The sequence below is a fragment of the Calonectris borealis genome, chromosome 31 (genome assembly GCF_964195595.1).
Source record: "Calonectris borealis chromosome 31, bCalBor7.hap1.2, whole genome shotgun sequence".
Classification (NCBI taxonomy): domain Eukaryota; kingdom Metazoa; phylum Chordata; class Aves; order Procellariiformes; family Procellariidae; genus Calonectris; species Calonectris borealis.
Genome location: NC_134342.1, coordinates 490468 through 509971, shown reverse-complemented (window position 1 = coordinate 509971; position 19504 = coordinate 490468). Strand labels below are relative to the sequence as shown.

The 19504-nt window shown below is 75.3% G+C and overlaps 1 protein-coding gene across 2 annotated transcripts; it reads right to left on the bottom strand.

The window, feature by feature from the left end:
• Positions 1-2359: 2359 nt before the first annotated feature.
• On the bottom strand, positions 2360-6042 carry NANOS3 (nanos C2HC-type zinc finger 3). 2 transcript variants are annotated; one of them, XR_012670483.1, is made up of 2 exons: positions 4683-6042; positions 2360-2907 (listed from the first exon to the last, which is right to left on the bottom strand). XR_012670483.1 is itself a non-coding variant. In XM_075134109.1 (2 exons), the coding sequence occupies exon 1, from the start codon at positions 3664-3666 to the stop codon at positions 3208-3210; it is 459 nt and encodes a 152-aa protein (XP_074990210.1). In that variant the 5' UTR covers positions 3667-3823; the 3' UTR covers positions 2360-2907; positions 3175-3207. The 2 variants fall into 2 exon arrangements, 1 of the variants encoding a protein (XP_074990210.1); XM_075134109.1 differs by lacking the exon at positions 4683-6042 and adding an exon at positions 3175-3823.
• Positions 6043-19504: the final 13462 nt, after the last annotated feature.

Genomic DNA, 19504 nt, shown 5'->3' with positions numbered 1-19504 from the left:
ACTGGACCGGCTCAGACCGCTGATGCCGACGGAAAACCGAAGTCTCGGGGACAGACGACGCGCGGCAGCACCGGCGGCGCCGCGACAAACGCGCCGAGGAGGTAACGGGGCGAGAAATCGGCAGGACGGGGGTTTGGGGGGGAACCAGGCCCTACGCCGTGACTTACCCGTCCTCGCCGCTCGCTGAACGGGTTTTATTGTTTTTAACAGCGCGAATGGCGACGGGGAGGCGGCCGCTCCGGAGCGGAGCCGGGCGGGGGCGCGCGTCCCCAGCCCCTCACCGCAGGTACGCCTGTCCCGGGCTCCGGGGAAGCGCGCCTCGCTCGGCGAGCTCCCGGGCATCGCCGAAACACGCGGCTGCTGAGAAACGCCGCTGCTGTTCCTCCGGCGGCACACTCAGCCTTCGGTATTTACGCCAAATGGAGGAAAAAATACCGGAGATCGGGAGTTTTTTAGCACAGGAGTGATGCCGGCACCTTGTTATTCCAGGAAGGAAGAGCCACCGGCATCGGCGGAGGCGGCAGGTCGCCGGAGGCAGCTGCCCCGGGAGCAGCGTCTCAGCCCGAGTCACCCCAACGGGCAAATTCGCTGGTGGAGGAGACAGAAGAGGATCAGCCGGCGGCGACCGCCGAGCGGCACGGAAGCGCCGGTGAAGAGCTGGACGCCGAAACCCCAACGCACCGCGGAACGGGCAATATCGGCAACAGTCCCGAGCGCGGCTCCGCTGCGCCAGCGCGAGGAGAGGGGGCGGCCGGCGGAGAGATGGCTCTCCCTGCGGATACTCCGGGCCGGAGCACCGGCAGCGGCGAGCCGGCGGAGGTGCCTGACCCTCGCCGTGAAGAGGGAGTTAACCGCAGCGAGCCGGGCGAGCGCCGAGGTGACGCTGATCAAAGCCGGGAGCTGCCGCACGCTGTAAACACCGAAGAAAAGGAATCCGGCTCCGCATCCGAGAGCGCGGCTGGAGGAGAGCACCGGGAAAACGTGAGCGAGGAACGACCGCGGGCAACCGGTACGGCCGACACGGTGAAGAACGCGGCTGAATCCTGGTGCAGCCCGGCCGGCGGCTTCGTCTCCGTGGAGGTTTCGGGGGTCTGCGCCCCCTCCGCGGACCCGAAGGCGGAGGCAGGCACCGCCGAACCGGAGAGCGCGGGCGCTGCCGGCGCCGTCGATCCGGTGAGCCAGCCCCAGGCCGGGAACGCTTCCCCGCGGAAAACATTGGGAGAAGCTGACGGAAGCCGGGAAGAGGCCGGAGGGGGAGAACCCCCCCCTCCCGAAACCAGCTCGGCACCGGATCCGGCCGTCCCGGCTGGCGGGAACGCCGCGGGCGCGAGGGAAGGCGAAGGTCTCGCGGAGGCGAGACGCGGCGCAGAGCACGCAGACGTTGCGCCGAGGACGGCTGCGCAGCCCCCCACTCGCTCCGGTGACGGAATCGCAGGGAGCGCGCCCGCCGATACGGCGACGCCGGGGCCGGCTCCCACCGGCGCCGCGCAGCCCCCTGCCGCGGGCGCCGGCTCGGCCGTCGGCACAGAGCGCCGGGACGGGGCCCGTTCGGCCGGGGAGCCAGAGCTGCACCGCGGCCTGGAAGACAAAACCCTGGAGCTCCAGCCGCAGCCGGTAAATCCGCGGCGGTCGCCGAGTGAACGCGAAACAAACCCCAAAACGCCCAAAATGACCCAAACGGGGGAAAGCCCCGACTCCCTCTGCGGGTTGGAGCCGGCGCTCCCCGGCCACGGCGCAGTTCTCACCCCAACCTCCCCCCGCAGCCGCTCCCTGCCGCCGACCGGCGCGACCCTGCGGTGCCCGGGCGCCAGCCGCGTGCCGCCGCGGGACGAAGCCGCGCCGAAGAAGCGCCGCCGCTCGCCGAGGGGAACGGCCCGGACCCGCCGCAGCCCGGGTAGGCGGATCGCCCGCTGCCGCCATCTTCGAGCGGCGGGACGGCGCCAGGGCCCCCCTTATTTTGAGTAGCAACGCCCCGATTCGGTGAGTAGAACCATCCTCATCCTCCCTCCTCCCCGCCGCGGGCAGGGGCGAGGAGCCGGAGGGGCCGCGCGCGCCCGCCCGCCGGGAGGACGCCACCGACGTCATCTGCGGCCTGATCCTGGAGCTCTCCAACCTCAAGTAAGAGCCGGCTCGCGCCGGCCGCCAAATCCCGATCCTTTTCCCTGGGAAAGGGGGCGGGGGGGGGCCGCGTTCCGCCCGCGGAGTCCGGGGGTGACGCGGGCGCCGCCCTCCCCCCGCAGCCGCCTGGCGATGAGCGCCCACCGCGGCCTGGAGGCGCTGAGGAGGCCGAAGCCGCGGCGGAGCAGGCGGCCGGTGCCACCGCGCGCCGGGAGGAGGTGGAAGGAGACGTAGAACCGGATCGGAACCGGATCCGGCCGCCGGCGCGGCCTAACTCTTTATTAAGGTACAGCAACGTCGCAACAGCGAACGCGGGGATCAATAAAGCACCTTCCCGCGCCCAACGCCTGAAATAACGGTTAAAGAACAAACCGGCGCGTCCGGCGAGGGCCGGAGCCACCGCGGGCGAGCCGCTAACGCCGGCCCCGCCCCCTCGGACCGCGACAGCCGGAGCGCCGGCACCGGGCACCCGCCGGGATTAATAAAACCCAACAAACCAACCCGAAACCCAGAACTGAGCCCAACCACCAACGCGCCGGCGCGGGGTGCCGGTAAAACCGCCCCTTGTCAGGGTGTTCGCTGGCGTCCCGGTGCGGCTTCTGCCGGCGGCGCCCACCAAACGGCTGCCGGGCCGATGCCGCGCCTGGCTTGACCAGCTGGGGGGAGGAACTGGGGAGACTGGTCTCGGTGGAAAGCGCCGTCCCGGTGTTTCATCCTCGGAGGAGAGCGGAGCCGGGGGCTTCCCGGGGGCGACGCGGCAGCCGGAGCCGGGAAAAGCGGAGCGACGCCCTGGAAGAGAAGCCGGGAGGGAGCGGAGAGCACCGCGTGCGCCGGCGCAGCACCGCGTGCCCGCTCCCCTCCTTCGTTAGCTTTAATTCCCCTGACGAGCTCGCCGGAATCCCATTCCTGGCTACATTAAGCCTTGGAGCGAGGGAAGCGGCTTTGCGTGGCCGCCGCCGGCCCAGTGCCGCGCTTTGCGCCGGGAAGCGACAAACCCGCTTTCCCCCCATTTCGGGTGCCGCGAGATGGGCGACGAGCGTCAAAACCCGCCGGTACCTGCAGAGGCGAGGGGGATCCGCCTGCGCTCGGCTACTTCTCGGCGCCGCCCGCCGCGCCGCGGCCGCCCGCCGCCCTTTTGCCGGCCGAGTTCCGCGCCGAGCGGCAGTAGACGGAGGTGTAGCCGCGGCGGGTGAGGGGGCAGAAGCGTTTGGTGTGCGCCCGGTCCTGCGTGGCCCCGCACTGCGGGCAGACGTAGCTGCGCAGGACGGGGCACTGCACCCGCCCCGCCGCGTCCCGCAGGCTGTGCCCGCTGTAGACGTGTTTCGCCTCCCCGTTGTGTTTGCAGAAGGCGCAGACCGATTTGCCGGATGACGCCGCCGCCGTCGTCTCCGGCGCGCCGGATGACGTTTCGCCGCCGTCGGCTCGCTCCTGCGGCAAGGCGGCCAGCACGGCGGCCAGCCCCAGGTAGTCCCTCCACATGTCGAACGCGGGGCCCTGCTCCATCCTCGGCCGCTGCCCGCCGGCGTTTGGGGCAGGACGCGGCTCCATGTGCCGGCTCCTTCCCCGCAGCAGCCGGCAAGGGCCAATCGCCGCCGCCCCGGGGTCGGTTCCCTCCCCCGGCAGCCGCCCGGAGCCGGCGCGTCTGCCCGGCGGGGTGGGGGTGTCTGCGCCTCTTCCCCTCTCCCGCTACCAGGGGGTCGCTGCCGAACCCCCCCGCCGCACCGCGGCCCCCCAACGCCGGCGTTTAAACCCCCTTTTGCCGGCAGCACCCGCTCTGGCGCGGCGCCGGCCGGCGTCCCCCGCCCCACGGCCGCCTCGGCGCCAAACCGGCGGATTCGGGGTTTCGGCCCCACGGGGACCCTCTGCCGGCTGCTCCCCATGTCCGGCGTGAGCCGAACCGCACCGGGCGCCTTCGCCACCGCCCGCCGCCCAGCACCGCCCGTCTGGGCCAGAAACGCCTTTTTTTGGTGAATAAACGGGGGGGTTCAACCACGCGAACCCCGCCAGCGCGTCTGGGGGCGCCCGACGCCCCGATTACGGCGAGACCCCCCAAAACCCGAACCGAAGCCGGGATTAGCGCAGCCGGGCTGGGGCTCTGCCCGTCCCTGCCCGCGCCGCCGCCTTCGGGGCTGAAACCGCCCGGAATCGGGTCAAGCACCCGCTAATGGGTGGCAAAATCACCCGCAACAGCCCCCGGCGCCCCACCCCCCCCGGCATCCCGAGCTCCTGCCTTTTAGAGGGAAAAAAAGGGGATTTTGGCTCCGGGCAGCGAGTTTCCCGAGCCGGCAGCGGCCGTGGGCGCCGAGCCTGGGTTTCGGTACCCGGGGATGCCGCAGCGCTCGCCGGCCGCCGCCACCGCCGCCGCGCATCCGCTCCCCGCGCCGAAATCCGGTTGGTTTGGGAAACGAGGCGCTCTGCCCGCTCCGGAGCGGAGCTTCCCGGGATGGGACGGAACCGCGGGGACGCCACGGTGTCACCGCGGCGGGCGGGCGGCGTGGGGAAAGCGCCGGCGGCCACGGGGCACACGCAACGGTCGATGGTTTCACCTCAGCCACAAAACTCACCGACAGCGTTGAATGTTCTCCGGAGCCTCCGCGTCGGCGGATCCGTCCTCTTCCTCCCGGTTATCCCGAGCGCCCGGCGCGGGGTTTATGGGCGCGCGGCGAGGATCCGGCGCGGGAAGGGGCCCCGCAGCCGCCGGCCTCGGGCCCCAGCCCGCTCGCCTCGCCGTCACGGTGAAATACCCGCGGCACGCGGCGGCACCGCGGCATCCGCTCCGGCGTGACGCGGCCACGAGGGACGGGAGCGAGAGGCCGAATCGCCCCCAAACCGCGGCGGTTTTCACCCGCGCAACCAGGGCCGAACCCAGCGGGTCGAGGGGGGGCCGTCGTTTATTCACCACGAACCAGAGCCGCGGCGCGCCGACGGCGTCACCGCCCGGCCACAACCCCAAAGCCTCGGGGACGGGGCGACCGCGCCGGGAGAATAACAGAAACGGGGGTTTTCCCCCCAAACAGGGGCCGCGCCCCCCGGCGCTGCCCGTCCGCCCCGTCCCGGGGCCAAACCGCTACCGGTGCCGGCAAGCGGGAACTCGGTGAGCGGCCGGGGCCGTGCCGCGCCGGCGCTCGCCGTGCCTCCCATTGGCTCGCAGTGACGTCAGGGGCGAAGTCGCGGCGCGCGGGGCCGCGGGGCCCCGCGAAGGAAGGGGGAAAAAAAAAAAAAAAAGAAGGAAAAAAAGTCCTGGAAAGGCAAAGAATGGGCACTTTGTGCGCCCGGCGCCGCCGCCGCGCCGAGGACGCCGGCGGCCCCGCCGCGCCGGGGAATCCCGGAGCCCGACGTGCCGGGGCGGGGAAAATAAAAGACGTTTAAGCCAAAAAAACCAACCCGGCCGCCGCGAAGCCCCGCGCGTTCCCAGCGGAGCAGCCGGGCGCCAAATTCCTCACGCCGGGAAGCGGGAAAACCCCGGCCGGCACCGCGGCTCCTGCTGCCGCCCGGCCGGGCGAGGGCGGCCCCGGGGCAGCGTTTGGGTGAAAAAATACCGTTTTCTGCTCAGCATCTCTCGCTCGGGGGGGTTTCGAGGCGTCCGGCCGGGTCGGGGCTCCGCGCTCGGCACCTGCCGGGTTCCGAGGTTTAAAAATGGGGGGAAAAAGGGAAAAACCAGTAAGAACCGGGTCGGAGGTGGCGCCGCGCCGGGGACTCACCGCGCCGCCCGGCCCCGCGCTCCCCCGACCCGACCAGCTCGGAAACCAGCCCCGATTTCCCCGGGTTTTACCCCAAAAAGGGCCCCGCTCCCGCCCCCCACGGAACGGCCCCCGAAGCGCCGGGCGGCGGCACCGGGCCCTTGGCGGGGCCGGGGGCTCCTCCCCCGCTCCCGCTTTGACCAAAAAGCGCTAAATTCGGCCCAAACGGCGCGAGACCGGCGGTTTTCGGTATCGCCCACCTTCCCCTCCGGACCCGGCCCGGGGCCGAGGGCTGCGGGGGGGGGGGGCGGGGTGCGAAGAAGAGGCGGGACACCGGGGTGGGGGAGGGGACACCGGGGGTCTGCGGTGCCCCTCCCCCCCCGAGCACCCATGGGTGCCAACAGCGGGCGAGGGGGCTGCAGCCCCGCGGCACGGCCTCCTCCAGCACCCCTGGGTGCCCGGGAAGGGGGGGGGGGTCCCGGTCGCCGTATTGCGGGGGGTCCCGGTATTGGGGGGGGGTCCCGGTCACCGCCCCGGGCTCGGGGGGGGCGGGGCCCTGCCAGAGCCCCCCCGTGCGGCCCCCGCGGAGGAAGGGGGGTCCCCCCCGTCCCGGGGTGGGGGGGCCGGGGCCCCCCGGGGGTCGCGGTACTCACGGGGGGGGCGCGGGCCCCGCCTTTAGCGCGGCGGCGGCGGCGGCGGGGGGGGCGGGGCGCGGGTCACCTCGGGCCAGCGGCACCGCCCATTGGCCGCACAGCACCGCCCCGACGGTTCTCATTGGCCGCCCGAGGCGACCCGCCCGCCCTCTATTGGTCACCGCCCCGTCGCCTTTCATTGGCCGCCCGCGGCGCCCCGCCCGCTCCCTATTGGCCACCGCCCCGTCGCTTCCCATTGGCCAGTCTCTGGGCCGGCCGTTAACCCCGGCCGTGCCGCCGCGCTCCGACCGGGGGGGGGGAACCGGGGGGGGAACCGGGGGGGGAACCCCGGGGGCGGGGGGGAACCCCGGGGGGGGGGAACCAGGGGGGGGAACCAGAGGGGGGAACCCCGGGGGGGGGACCCGGGGGGGGGAGGGACCGGGGGGGGGATCCCGGGGCGGGGGGACCCGTGTTCCCTCTGGCCCGGGGTCCAAAACTGCACCTGAGGATGGGGACGGGGCGTCGTGGCACCGGCACCGGCACCGGCACCGGCACCGGCACGGCCTGGCATGGCACGGCACGGTGCAGCGCGGCACGGCACCGCACGGCGTGTATGGCACGGCACGGCACGGCGTGTGTGGCACGGCACAGCATGGCGTGCATGGCACGGCACGGCACAGCACGGCGTGTATGGCACGGCACGGCACAGCATGGCGTGTGTGGCACGGCACGGCACGGCGTGTATGGCATGGCACGGCACAGCATGGCGTGTGTGGCACGGCACGGCACGGCGTGTATGGCACGGCACGGCACAGCATGGCGTGTGTGGCACGGCACGGCACGGCGTGTATGGCACGGCACGGCACAGCATGGCGTGTGTGGCACGGCACGGCACGGCGTGTATGGCACGGCACGGCACGGCATGGCGTGTGTGGCACGGCACAGCATGGCGTGCATGGCACGGCACGGCACAGCATGGCGTGTGTGGCACGGCACAGCACGGCGTGTGTGGCACGGCACGGCTCAGCATGGCGTGTGTGGCATGGCACGACCGCGCCATGCCGCGGCCTCACGCCCAGGACCGGCTCAGGACGGGGGCGCTGGGCCGTGCCGGGAGCAGCGCGGTGCCGGCCGGTGCCCACGGGCAGCGCTGGCACCGGCGGCTCCGCGTCCCCATGACTCCCCGCGGCAGAAACGGCCCTTCCCAAGGGGTTCCCACGCGCCCCCGGCCAGCACCGGCACCGGCACCGCCACGCTCAGCACCCCGGCCCGGCACTCGCCCAGGCCGGCCCCGGTGCTCCGGGTTCCTTCCCTGGCACCACCGTGGGGGCCTGGTGTGACCCTGGGGGTCCCGGCACGGCCAAGGGGACCTTGGTGTGGCCATGGTGGCTATGCCTCATGCGCGGTGGCACACGACGGCACACGGTGGCACACGATGGCACACGGTGGCACACGATGGCCCATGGTGGCACACGGTGGCACACGGTGGCACGTGGTCTCTGCCGCTCGGCCACCGTGGCCACCCCGGTGCCACCGTCCCCCACCCCGTCCCCACGGTGCCGGTGCTGCCGGCGGTGCCGCGAGCAGCTGGGCTCGGCGTGGCCCTGCCGGCACCGCCCGGGCGCGGTGGGAAGGCAGCACCGGTGACTCACCGGTGCCCGGCAAGCTGGTGCTTGACGCTGGGCCGGGCCGCGGGTGGCGGGTGGGGGGCCGCGGGGTCCCACCGGCGGGTGGGGGCTGCCGCGTGCGGCACGGCGGGGGGCCGGGGCAGCCGGGGGGGCTCAGCCGCCGGCGATGCCCGGGGAGGTCCCAGCCGGGGACCCCATGGCCGGGGGGGGCCGGGGGGGCTGGGGAAGCCCTGAGGGGGCCGGGAGAGTCTGGGGGGGCCCGGGGGGGCCCCGTCCTCTGAAGGCGCCTTTGTTCGGAGCCGGCCGGTCCCACCCCGGCGGTGACTCACGGGCGCGTGGCTGCGCCCTGACTCACCCCCCCCGGCCCCCCCGGCCTCGGGGTCCCCCGGCCCCCCCACACCCCAGCGGGGGAGGGGGTGCCCATGCATGGGGGGACCCAAATGCACAGGGGACCCTCTGCACGGAGGTGGGGTGGGTGGGGGGTCCCAGGGGTGCCCGGGGGACCCGTGGGTGCAGAGAGGAGGTTATGGGTGCACAGGGGGCCCAGGGGTGCAAGGAGGGGGGTTATGGGTGCGGGGGGGGTCCGTGGGTGCAGGGGGGGGTTATGGGTGTACGAGGGGACCCACGGGTGCAGAGGGGGGGCCCATGGGTGCACGGAGGGGGGTTATGGGTGCACAAGGGGCCCACAGATGCACGGGGGGGCCCATGGGTGCAGAGGGGGGGTTATGGGTGCAGGGGGGGGCCTATGGGTGCAGAGGGGGCACCCGCATCACCTGGCCATGCTGCCCCCCCCCCATGACCCTGCTGCATCCGTGCCCTGGGGGGGGGGGGGGGCCGGGGACACCGGGCCAGGGACACCCCACGGGGACACCCCACGGGGACACCCCGCTCGGTGCTGGCGGGGGGGGGGGGCCCCGCCCCGGCGGTGCCGTGGGGCGGCCGTGGGTGCCTGCCAGCCCGGTGCTGCCGGTGACTCACGGCCGTGACTCAGCCCCACCACAAACACTGCGTCGCGCGGCAACGCCGCCCGGCCCCACGGCCCCCGACCCACGGCCCCACGGCCCCCGACCCACGGCCCCCGACCCACGGCCCCACGGCCCCACGGCCCCACGGCCCCCAACCCACGGCCCCACGGCCCCCGACCCACGGCCCCACGGCCCCACGGCCCCACGGCCCCGCGGCCCCATGGCCCCCGACCCACGGCCCCACAGCCCCACGGCCCCCGACCCCCAACCCATCCCAGCCCCACGGCCTCGCTCCCTGGGAGCAGCCTCCCCCAGCCCCCGGGGACCCCGGCAGCCGCCCCGGAGCGGGGCCAGGAGCCAGCGGGGCTGGGGGGGCCGGGGGCCGGGGGTCGGGGGGGCCGGGGGGGCCGGGGGGGCCGGGGGGGCCAGGCGTGCCCCGGCAGAAGGAAGGAAGAAGCCGGGAGGGAGCGCGGGGGCGGGAGGAAAGGGAAATCCCGTCCCGCCGGCCCCCCCACACCGCCAGCCCCACGGCCCCAGCTCCCAGTCATCCCAGTGCTTTGGGTCCGTGGCTCCCAGTCATCCCAGCGTCCCAGGCCCAGGGCTCCCAGTCATCCCAGTGCCTTGGGTCCATGGCTCCCAGTCACCCCAGTGCCCCGGTGCCAGGGGCACCCCGGGTGTGGGGTGCACGTGGGTGCAGATGGGCCCTGCCGGCGGGGGGTGCACAGGTACCCCAGGATGGGTGACTGGGGGTACTGGGGGGGCGCAGATGTGTACGGGTGCATGGTGCAGGGGTGCCCGTCCCACCCCACCCCACCCCTGTCCCCAGCCTCCTCCTTTCCCGCCGGCTTGTCCAGGCGCTCGCCGGGGCGAAGCCGGGCAGAGGGGGCTTCTCGGTGCAAATCTTTAGGGGGAACAAGCGGGGCCGGGCGCGGGGCGGGGACGCGGCACCAGCCCGCGGCGGCTGCGGAGGTGCCCGTGCCCGGTCGGGGCTTCGGCCGCCCGGCCCAGCCCGGCCACCTCCGGCAACGGCTGCACGCATGCGTGTGCCCGGGCGAGCCGGGGCCGCGCCGTGCCGCGCCGTGCCGTGCCATTACTGTGCGGCGGCACGCTGCGCCAGCCTGCGCCGTATCGTGCTGCTGCTCCGCGCCGTGCCGCGCCGCGCCGTGTTGTCCCGCGCTCCGCCGTGCCGTGCCACGCCGTGCCCGCCAGCCTGCCGTGCGAGCCCCCGGCCGCCCCGGCGCAGCGCGTGTGCGAGGCGGCGGCGGGGCTGAGTCAGGCGGGAGGAATGCACCGTCTGGCGCGTGGGCGAGCGCCAGCCCCGGCCGCTGCCATTACCTAGAAAGGACATTTCTGCGCCGCCGGCCCCGCCAGCGCCTGCGCCCGCCACGGCCCCGCCACGGCCACCGCGGCCCCGCCACCGGCGCGCGGCGCAGCGTGCGGGTGTGCGCGAGCCTGTGCGAGCGTGCATCGGCTGCGCGTGCACCGCGGGGCCGCGCTGCTCCCCGGCACGCCAGGTGTGCGTCGCACGGGGCTGCTCGGCGTGTGTCTGCGCAGCGCGTGCAATGCAGCAGCGTGCGCGTGTGCGTGTGCGCACTGCGGGGCCCGGGCCCGCGCCCGCAGCGCTGCGGGTGTTGCAGCCTGTGTGGGTGCGCACGCGTGCATTGCTGTGCATGCGTGTGCACCGCCACGCGTGTGCACGAACGCCTGCGTGTGTGCAGCGCCACGCGTGTCTGCTGAGGGTGCCGTGTGCGTGCGCGCGGCGTCACGCGTGTGCATCGCCGCGCGTGTGCCCTGTGGCGTGTGCGGTGCCGTGTGCGGTGCCGTGCAGCGCCCGCGGCACCGCGTGTGCTGTGTGCGGTGCAGCCTGCGCGGTGCTGCCCAGCCCCACGGTGGGGGGGGGGTCCCCCCCCCATCCAGCCCCGCGTGCGTTTAAAATTAGCAGCTGGCGAGCGGCGCCCGCCCAGCTGTGCTGCCCCGGAGGAGCCGCCTCCGCCAGATGTGCGGCTGCTGCCAGATGTGCGGCCGGGCTGGGGAAGGGCCGCGGCCGCCGGCCAGGCGAGGGCTGGGGGCGCGGGGCTGGGGACCGGGACGGGGGGCAGGGACCTGCCCGTGGGTGCCGACCTGGAGGGGGCTGGGGGCCACATCGTGGGGGTTGGGGGGCCCGTGGGGCCGGGCAGGGGGGACACGGGGGTCCCGGGGGGGGACGCGGTCCCCATGGCGCAGCCCTGCCCGTCCCAGTGCCGTGGCGGTCGCCGTGGCACAGCTGTGCCGGCAGCCGCTGGGTGCAAAGGTGCGGCCGACGGGCACTGGTGGGCACTGGTGGGCACTGGTGGGTGCTGCGGGGCCGAGCCCCCGCGGGGCACCCGGTCCCTCCCCGCTATTGTTTATCCCTCCTCGGCGCGGAGGAAACCTAAAACCTCCCAATAATTGTATTTCGGAACTTCCACCATCTCCACGGAGACGGGCGGTGACGGCAGCCGGGCCGGATCCTGGCAGCGCCCGGCCAGGCCTCGCGTTAACCCCCAGGGCGCCGCGGCACCGCGGCCACGTGCCGGCCATGGCGCGCGAGGACCCGCGGGCGGGGACGGCACCGCGGGGGTCCCCGGGACCGGGGGGGGGTGCGGGGCCCGGGGGTCCCCGGTGGGGCCGGTGCCCAGCGGCAGCACTGAGGGGGGTGGGGGGCTGCGGGGGCAGGGCAGAGCCCTCCCGGGGCTGCCCCGGGTGGCCCCAGCCCCGTCCATCGCCCACCTCCTCCGTGGCTCCGTACCCCGGCGGGTGGGCACCCACCCCTGCCCCCGGTGCCCATCCCCCGGCCGGGGCAGCACTGGGGGTCGGGGGTGCTGGGGCGCAGGGCGGGCGGGGGGGCGGGGGGCCCTGGCCTGGCGGCAGCGGCCGCGGTGACGCCCTGCGGTTTTGCCGACTTCCGATGCAAAACTCTGTTTAATGTCTGTGTGTGCGGCATCGCCATGGAGACCCCGCGGCCCCGGCCCCGCGGCACCCGCGGCACCCGCGGCACCCCCCGGCACCCCCGGCACCCCCCGGCACCCCCCGGCACCTCGCCCCACCACCGGCGTCCCCGGGCCGGGAGGCCGCATCCTGCCCCATCCCCCCGGGGCCGGGAGCAGGGACCCGCTTGGCTGGCGCTGCAGCCAAGGGACCCCCGGCATCGCCCCCCGCCCCCCGGCATCGCCCCCGTCACCCCAATATTGGTCCTGTCCCCCCAATATTGGTCCTGTCCCCCCACGTTGCCCCTGTCCCCCCAGCATCGTCTCTGTCTCCCCTGACACGAGCACCCTGGCATCGCCCCGTCCCCTGGGACGTGTGTACCCCGACATCGCCCCCGTCCCCCCAACATCCCCCCCGTTCCCCCAGCAGCAGCCCAGACCCCCCCCCGGCCAGGCAGCCCCGGCCCCCTTGGGCAGCCCAGGGGAAACTGAGGCACAGACTGGGACGGGCACGGGGGCTGTGGGCACTGACCTCCCAGACTGTGGGGCACCCAGCCCCTCGCCATGGGGTGCCCAGCCCCTCGCTATGGGGTGCCCAGCCCCTTGCCATGGGGTGCCCAGCCCCTCGCCATGGGGTGCCCAGCCCCTCACTATGGGGTGCCCAGCCCCTCGCCATGGGGTGCCCAGCCCCCTCGCTATGGGGTACCCAGCCCCTCGCTATTGGGTGCCCAGCCCCCTCACTATGGGGTGCCCAGCCCCCTCGCTATGGGGTACCCAGCCCCCTCACTATTGGGTGCCCAGCCCCTCGCCATGGGGTGCCCAGCCCCTTGCCATGGGGTGCCCAGCCCCCTCGCTATGGGGTACCCAGCCCCTCACTATTGGGTGCCCAGCCCCCTCACTATGGGGTGCCCAGCCCCCTCGCTATGGGGTACCCAGCCCCCTCACTATGGGGTGCCCAGCCCCTCGCCATGGGGTACCCAGCCCCCTCGCTATGGGGTACCCAGCCCCTCACTATTGGGTGCCCAGCCCCCTCACTATGGGGTACCCAGCCCCTCACCATGGGGTGCCCAGCCCCCTCACTATGGGGTGCCCAGCCCCTCACCATGGGGTGCCCAGCCCCCTCACTATGGGGTACCCAGCCCCTCACTATGGGGTGCCCAGCCCCTCACTATTCGGTGCCCAGCCCCTCACCATGGGGTGCCCAGCCCCTCACTATGGGGTGCCCAGCCCCTCACCATGGGGTGCCCAGCCCCTCACTATTGGGTGCCCAGCCCCTCGCTATGGGGTGCCCAGCCCCTCGCCATGGGGTGCCCAGCCCCTCGCTATGGGGTGCCCAGCCCCTCGCCATGGGGTGCCCAGCCCCTCGGTATAGGGTGCCCAGCCGCTCACTATAGGGTGCCCAGCCCCTCGCCATGGGGTGCCCAGCCCCTCACTATGGGGTGCCCAGCCCCCTCGCTATGGGGTGCCCAGCCCCTCACTATGGGGTGCCCAGCCCCTCGGTATAGGGTGCCCAGCCCCTCACTATGGGGTGCCCAGCCCCTCGCTATGGGGTGCCCAGCCCCTCACTATTGGGTGCCCAGCCCCCTCACTATGGGGTACCCAGCCCCCTCACTATGGGGTACCCAGCCCCTCACCATGGGGTGCCCAGCCCCCTCACTATTGGGTGCCCAGCCCCTTGGTATAGGGTGCCCAGCCCCCTCACTATGGGGTACCCAGCCCCCTCACTATGGGGTACCCAGCCCCTCACCATGGGGTGCCCAGCCCCCTCACTATTGGGTGCCCAGCCCCTTGGTATAGGGTGCCCAGCCCCTCACCATGGGGTACCCAGCCCCTCGCTATGGGGTGCCCAGCCCCCTCACTATTGGGTGCCCAGCCCCTTGGTATAGGGTGCCCAGCCCCTCACCATGGGGTGCCCAGCCCCTCGCTATGGGGTGCCCAGCCCCCTCACTATTGGGTGCCCAGCCCCTCGCTATGGGGTGCCCAGCCCCTCGCTATGGGGTGCTCAGCGCCCTCGCCATGGGGTGCCCAGCCCCTCACTATTGGGTGCCCAGCCCCTCACCATGGGGTGCCCAGCCCCTCGCTATGGGGTGCCCAGCCCCTATGCCATGAGACATGTAGATCCCTTGCCACGGGGCACGCGGTCCCCTCGCCACGGGGCACCAAGAGCCCTTGCCACAAGACACGTAGCCCCTACGCCATGGGGCACACACAGCTCTCATGCCACGGGGCACGCGGCCCCCTACGCCATGGGGCACACACAGCTCTCATGCCACGGGGCACCCAGCCCCCTCGCCACGGGGCACGCGCTCTCCTTGCCATGGGGTGCCCGGCCCCCTCGCCATGGGGCACCAAGAGCCCTTGCCACAGGACACGTAGCCCCTACGCCATGGGGCAGGCGGCCCCCTCGCCGTGGGGCATGGAGCCCCCTCGCCGTGGGGCACGCGTCGCCCTTGCCACGGGGTCGCGCCACCCCGGCGGCCGTCCCGTCGCCATCACCGACCCCGCGGACGGTGCGGCACCGCGCGCCCACGGCGGCAGCTGGGCCCCGGCGGCCTCGAAAGGGTGCGGGAGCCGGGCGCCGCGGCCCAGGCCCCTCCTCTCGCCGCCGCCGCGGCCTCGCCGCGCTCCCGGGGCGGAGCGAAGGTTTTAAAAAGGATTTCCCTTCTTGGAGTAAAAGTCAGTGACTTTGGGAGCCTTCGCGCTCCCCGGCCGCCCGCCCGCCGCCGCCCCGGGGGACCCCAGCGGGGCCGCGGCCGCCGGCGCTCCCGGTGAGTACGGCCGCCGGCCGCCGCTCGGCCGGCCCCGGCACGGCGGGAGACCCCGGAGGAAAGTTGCCGTCCCTCCGGGGCGGCGGGAGAAGGGTCGGGGCCTGGCCGGCCTCGCTCGCCGCGTGCCGAGCTGTGCCAAACCGCGCCGGGCCCGTGCCAGGCCGTGCCGCGGGGATGGCGGGCAGGGACCGCGGCCGCCCGGTTCCCACCGGGGCCGAGCGCGGGGCCCCCCGGGGCCAGGGGGTTCCGGCGGCGCGTCGGGGCGTGGTGGCGGCACGGCCGCGGGCATCGAGGCTGCCAACGCCGCCGCCCGCTCGGGGGCCGGCACGGTGGGGCTGGACGGGCGGGGGTTTCGGGGGGCCGGGACCCCCCTGGGCGCGGTGCGGTGGGCGGGCGGGGGCCGCGGGAGGGTGCGCCGGGGCGGGCGCCGCCGAGGAGCGTGATTCATCCTTTCCCCCCGGCGCTGCGTGTGCCGACGGGCGCGGACGGGGCGGCCCCTTCCTCGCTCCTCCTCGGCCCCCGCCCCCGCCTTGGCCCAGCCGACGCCGGGAACCGCGCCGGCACCCCCGGGCCTCGCTTCCCCCCGACGCCAGCCCGGCCCTCGGCCCCCCGATGCCCGCGGACCCCGGCACCCGGGCCCCACGGCGGAGCGGGGCACGGGGGGGGGGACGGGAGCGGCTCTGCCCCACGGCGGCCACGTCCCGCCGCGCCGGCCGCAGGCGTCGGGGAGGTGCCGCGCGGCGACGCCGGCGTTTCCCGCTCCCCGTTTTCAGGCAGAAAGGTGGGAATTTTGGCGGGGGACGCCACCGCCCCCCCCCGGCCCCCGCTGGCGGGGAACCCAGGCGGCCGGGCGGCCGCCCCCGCTCGGTGCCCGCCGGGGCCCACGTGAGCCGGTCGGGGCTGCCGAGCCGGCAACGCCCTGGCGCCGCGCGGGCAGAGAGCCCGGCCCGGCCGGCGGCGCCCGCCTGGGAAGAGGCCACGGTGCCAGGGGCCCCCGAAAGCGCGGTGGCCCCGCCGCGCGGGGCCGATCCCGCCACCCTTGTGCCGCGCTCGGAAGGCGGCAAAACTCTGGGTGGCCGATGCGCCCGCGAGCCGGCACCGGCGCGGATCGTCCGCCAGCCGGCTCGGGGCTGTGCCCGCCGTGCCGCCGCCGTGCCCCGCGGTTTGGCTCCGCTTTGGCCGAGCCGGGGCCTGGTCTCGCCGCGGCGCTGCCCATGGCCGCCCCGTTGGCACCGAGGTGTCGGCAGCGCCGCGGCCGCCAGGCGGGAACCCAGGCGTCCGGGCGGCCCCCCGCCCCCGCCCGGGCACGCGCCCGCCGGCCCGGCCCCCCCGGCGGCACCAGACATTTTGTTTATGCCGCCGCCGTCGGTCGCTGTTTATCCCGATTTTTTTGGGCCCTTTCCACCCGATTCCCTTTGAAGTGCGCCCGTTGCCGTGGCGACGGTGATGTCACGGCCGGGCGGGGCCTCGCCGGCTCCCACATGGCGGCCGAGGAGCCCCGGCCCCATTACACGCTTCTTCCAGGAACTCCCCGGCTGCCGCCGCCGGCGTCGCCGCAGCCCCAACACCCGCGTCCCCTGCCCAGCTGGGGACACCGTGCCCCACGGCCGCCCCACGGCCACCCCACGGCTGCCCCACGGCCACGTCCAGGGGGACTGAGGGACATGGGGGTCCCGGCGCCGGCTGATGGGGACGCGGTGACACCGCTGGGGCCGGTGGCCGCTGCAGCCGATGGCGCTGGGGGACGCGGGGGCCGTCCCGCTCGGTGACGGGGCAGCGCCGGCCGCGGCGCGTCCCCTCCCCGCCGGGGGCTTCGCCGGGGCTCAGCCGGTGCCACGCGGTCCCGCCGCGGCTGGGGACGAGCTGGGAGGGATCCGGTGCGTGCCGAGCACCGTCCCGCCCCCGCCGCGGGGACGCCGCTGGCACGTGGCGGCAGCCGGGGACACGTTTTCACACCCAGGCTCGGCCGCGGTGCGTTTTGGTGTTTGCCGGGGCAGCCGCGGCACCGCCGGCTCCGGGTGCGGCACATGGTTGGGGCTACTGGGGCCCGCTCCCCCCACGCCGAGCCGGGCCGCGAGCCACCGGGCTGGTCCCAGCGCCGGGACCGCGCCGGCCCCGTGGGGACGTCACCGCAGCCGGGAGCCGCCGCCGTGTGCCGCGGCCTGCAGCCGGGTGCCGGCGCCCCGGTGCCACCCTGCCTCGCACGAGGGCCCCGGCTCGCACACCCCCGCCCCACCGCGGGTCCCCGGGGCTCTCACGTGTCCCCCCCCGTGGCACCATCCGGCGCTGGCACGTGCCCGTCCCGTCCCGCGCCGTGACTCAGCCCTCGTGCGCCCGCGCCGGCTCCCGCGGGGCGGTGCCCCCCCGGCACGGCGGCATTCGCCCGTCCTGGCCGCGCTCCCCTTCGCCGCCGGATCCTGCCGGGGTTATTTTTACCGCGGGGGGGGAGCGCTGACCCGGCCCGACCCTGCGCCGGGAGCTGGCGGCCCCCGGCCAGACCCGGGTGCCCCCCGACGCCGCTGGGGTGCCGGGACCCCCCCGCTGACTGCGCCCTCCTCTCCCCAGGTGGGACACGGCTCCGGATCCGGCCCCGACGCCGACGGCCGCCGCGTGGGACCGGCGCCGGCCCCGCCGGGGGCTCCCCCCGCCCCCCCAAACCGCTGCCGCCCGCCGGGGTTCCTGGCGATGCGATTTTTTACCGTCTCGCCCAAAATCACATTGCCAGGGATTTCCAACGGGCGCCAGCCCCCGCAGCCAGGACGCCGGGAGGGGGCTGGGGGGGGGGGGGGCTGGGGGGGGGCTGCGGGGGGGCTCGGGGGGCGGCGGGGCCGTGGGGCAGGGCTTAGCCCACCTGTGAACAGAGTTGGCAGCCGCGTCGTGTTCACAGTGGCTAAGTTCCGCTCCCCGGCGCCCACCCGGCCGGACGCCAGGACCCCCCCAGGACCCCAGGACCCCCCAGAGGACGCCAGGACCCCCCCGGACCCCCCCGGACCCCCCGGACCCCCGGGCGCTGCCTCCCGTGCCTACTGAGCTGATATGCAGTTGCTTTGGTTAAACTGGCTCAGTTCAGCAGGAACAGGAGTCTGGCCCCACGCGCCGGCGGCCCCCGGGGTCCCCAAAACCCGCTGGGACCCCCCTAACCCCCCCCAGGACCCCTTGAACCCCCCCCCGGAACCCCCCCCCCCCGTGGTGGAGCCCTGCCCGGGTCCCGCGTGCACGGCCGAGCTCACCGGGACCCGCAGGTTCTTCCACACCGTGGAGACCCCGAAACCTCCGGGGGGGCCCCAAAAAGTTGGGGGGGGATGGAGGGAGTCGGACACCTGGGGGGAGGGGGGGGTGGTTCCCCACGGGGAGGGAGGGACCCACGGCAGGGTGGGGGGCCCGGGGGGGTGGGGGGGGCCGGGACCATCCGTAGCCCACGGGGCCCCCGCGCCCAGGCCCGGGCGAGCCCCGGCAGCGCCGGTGCCGCGGGCACAGGGAGGCTCCGGCCCCCCCCGGCACCGCGGCGAGTCGGGGCGTCACCGGCAATTAGGGGATTACGGGTGAGTCACGGGGGGAGCGGGACGGGGGGGGGGGGACACGCCCCAGCAGCGCGGGGGCCCGGGCGTCCGCACCCCACGCGAGACCGGGGGGGCCCAGGCCCCACGCGAGACCCCGGGGGGGGGAGGGAAGGCCCCACGCGAGGCTGGGGGGGGGGGCCAGGCCCCACGTGAGACCCCGGGGGGGGACCAGGCGCCATACGAGACGCGGGGGGGCGGGGGTCAGGCCCCACGCGAGGCCCCCGGGGGGGGCCCAGGCCCCGTACGAGACGTGGGGAGGGGCCCAGCCCCCACGCGAGACCCGGGGGGGGGCCCAGGCCTCATACGAGAGGCGGGGGAGGGGCCCAGCCCCCACGCGAGACCCGGGGGGGGGTCCAGGCCTCATACGAGAGGCGGGGGGGGGCCTAGGCCCCACGCGAGACCCCCGGTGTGGGGGGGGAAGGCCCCACGCGAGGCTGGGGGGGTGGTGGGGGACACCGCGGCGCGCGGGCCCCGCCCGCCCCCGGAGCTCCCTTTTTCCCCTGTTTGTTTCCCAAAATAACCCGCGCGCTGCGGAACGCGCCCGATTTCAGGGAATTTCCCTGATGTCAGAGGTGGGGGAGGGGCGGCCGCGGGGAAGGGGGCGGGGCTTAGCCGCCGGCCACGCCCAAACAGGCCCCACCCAAAACGGGGGGTGTTTGCCCACGTGTCGTCTCCCCCCCAACGGGACGCGGCGCCTTTAAGGCTCCCCGGGAGCGTGAACCAACCACAGCGCAGCCCCCGCCCCCGCCGCCCGCCGATTGGCCGTCGGCGCTCCTCCCGCTGTCAATCACCGGGGGGCTGGCAGAGCTGCCACTCACGAGGCAGGGCACCAATCAGCGGGGAGAGCGGGCGGGGAGGCGGTGCCCGCGGGAGGGGGCGTGGTCTCGGGATCCCATTCATAAAGTTTTGCCGGCGCCGGAAAAAGCGGCAGCGTAACGGGGGGGCGGGGCGGGACCCCGGGCCCCCCCCGGGCCCCTCCCCCGGCCCCGGGGCCGCACCGACACCCCCCGAGGCGTCCCCCCCTCTCAGACCTCGACCCCAGGAGCCCCCCGACCGCAGCCGGGACCCCCCGGCGGTCCCGGCCCCGGGCCCCCCCCGGTGAGCCCAGCCCTGCGGCCGCCCCGACCCCCCCCGCCCCCGGTGTCCCTTGCCCCCCCCCATCCACGCGCCCCCCCGGGACCCCTCCTCACCCTGGGGGGCACCACGAG

Excerpts from the sequence above, each read along its gene's own strand:
- NANOS3 (XM_075134109.1), bottom strand. The coding sequence starts at position 3,666 with ATGGAGCCGCGTCCTGCCCCAAACGCCGGCGGGCAGCGGCCGAGGATG.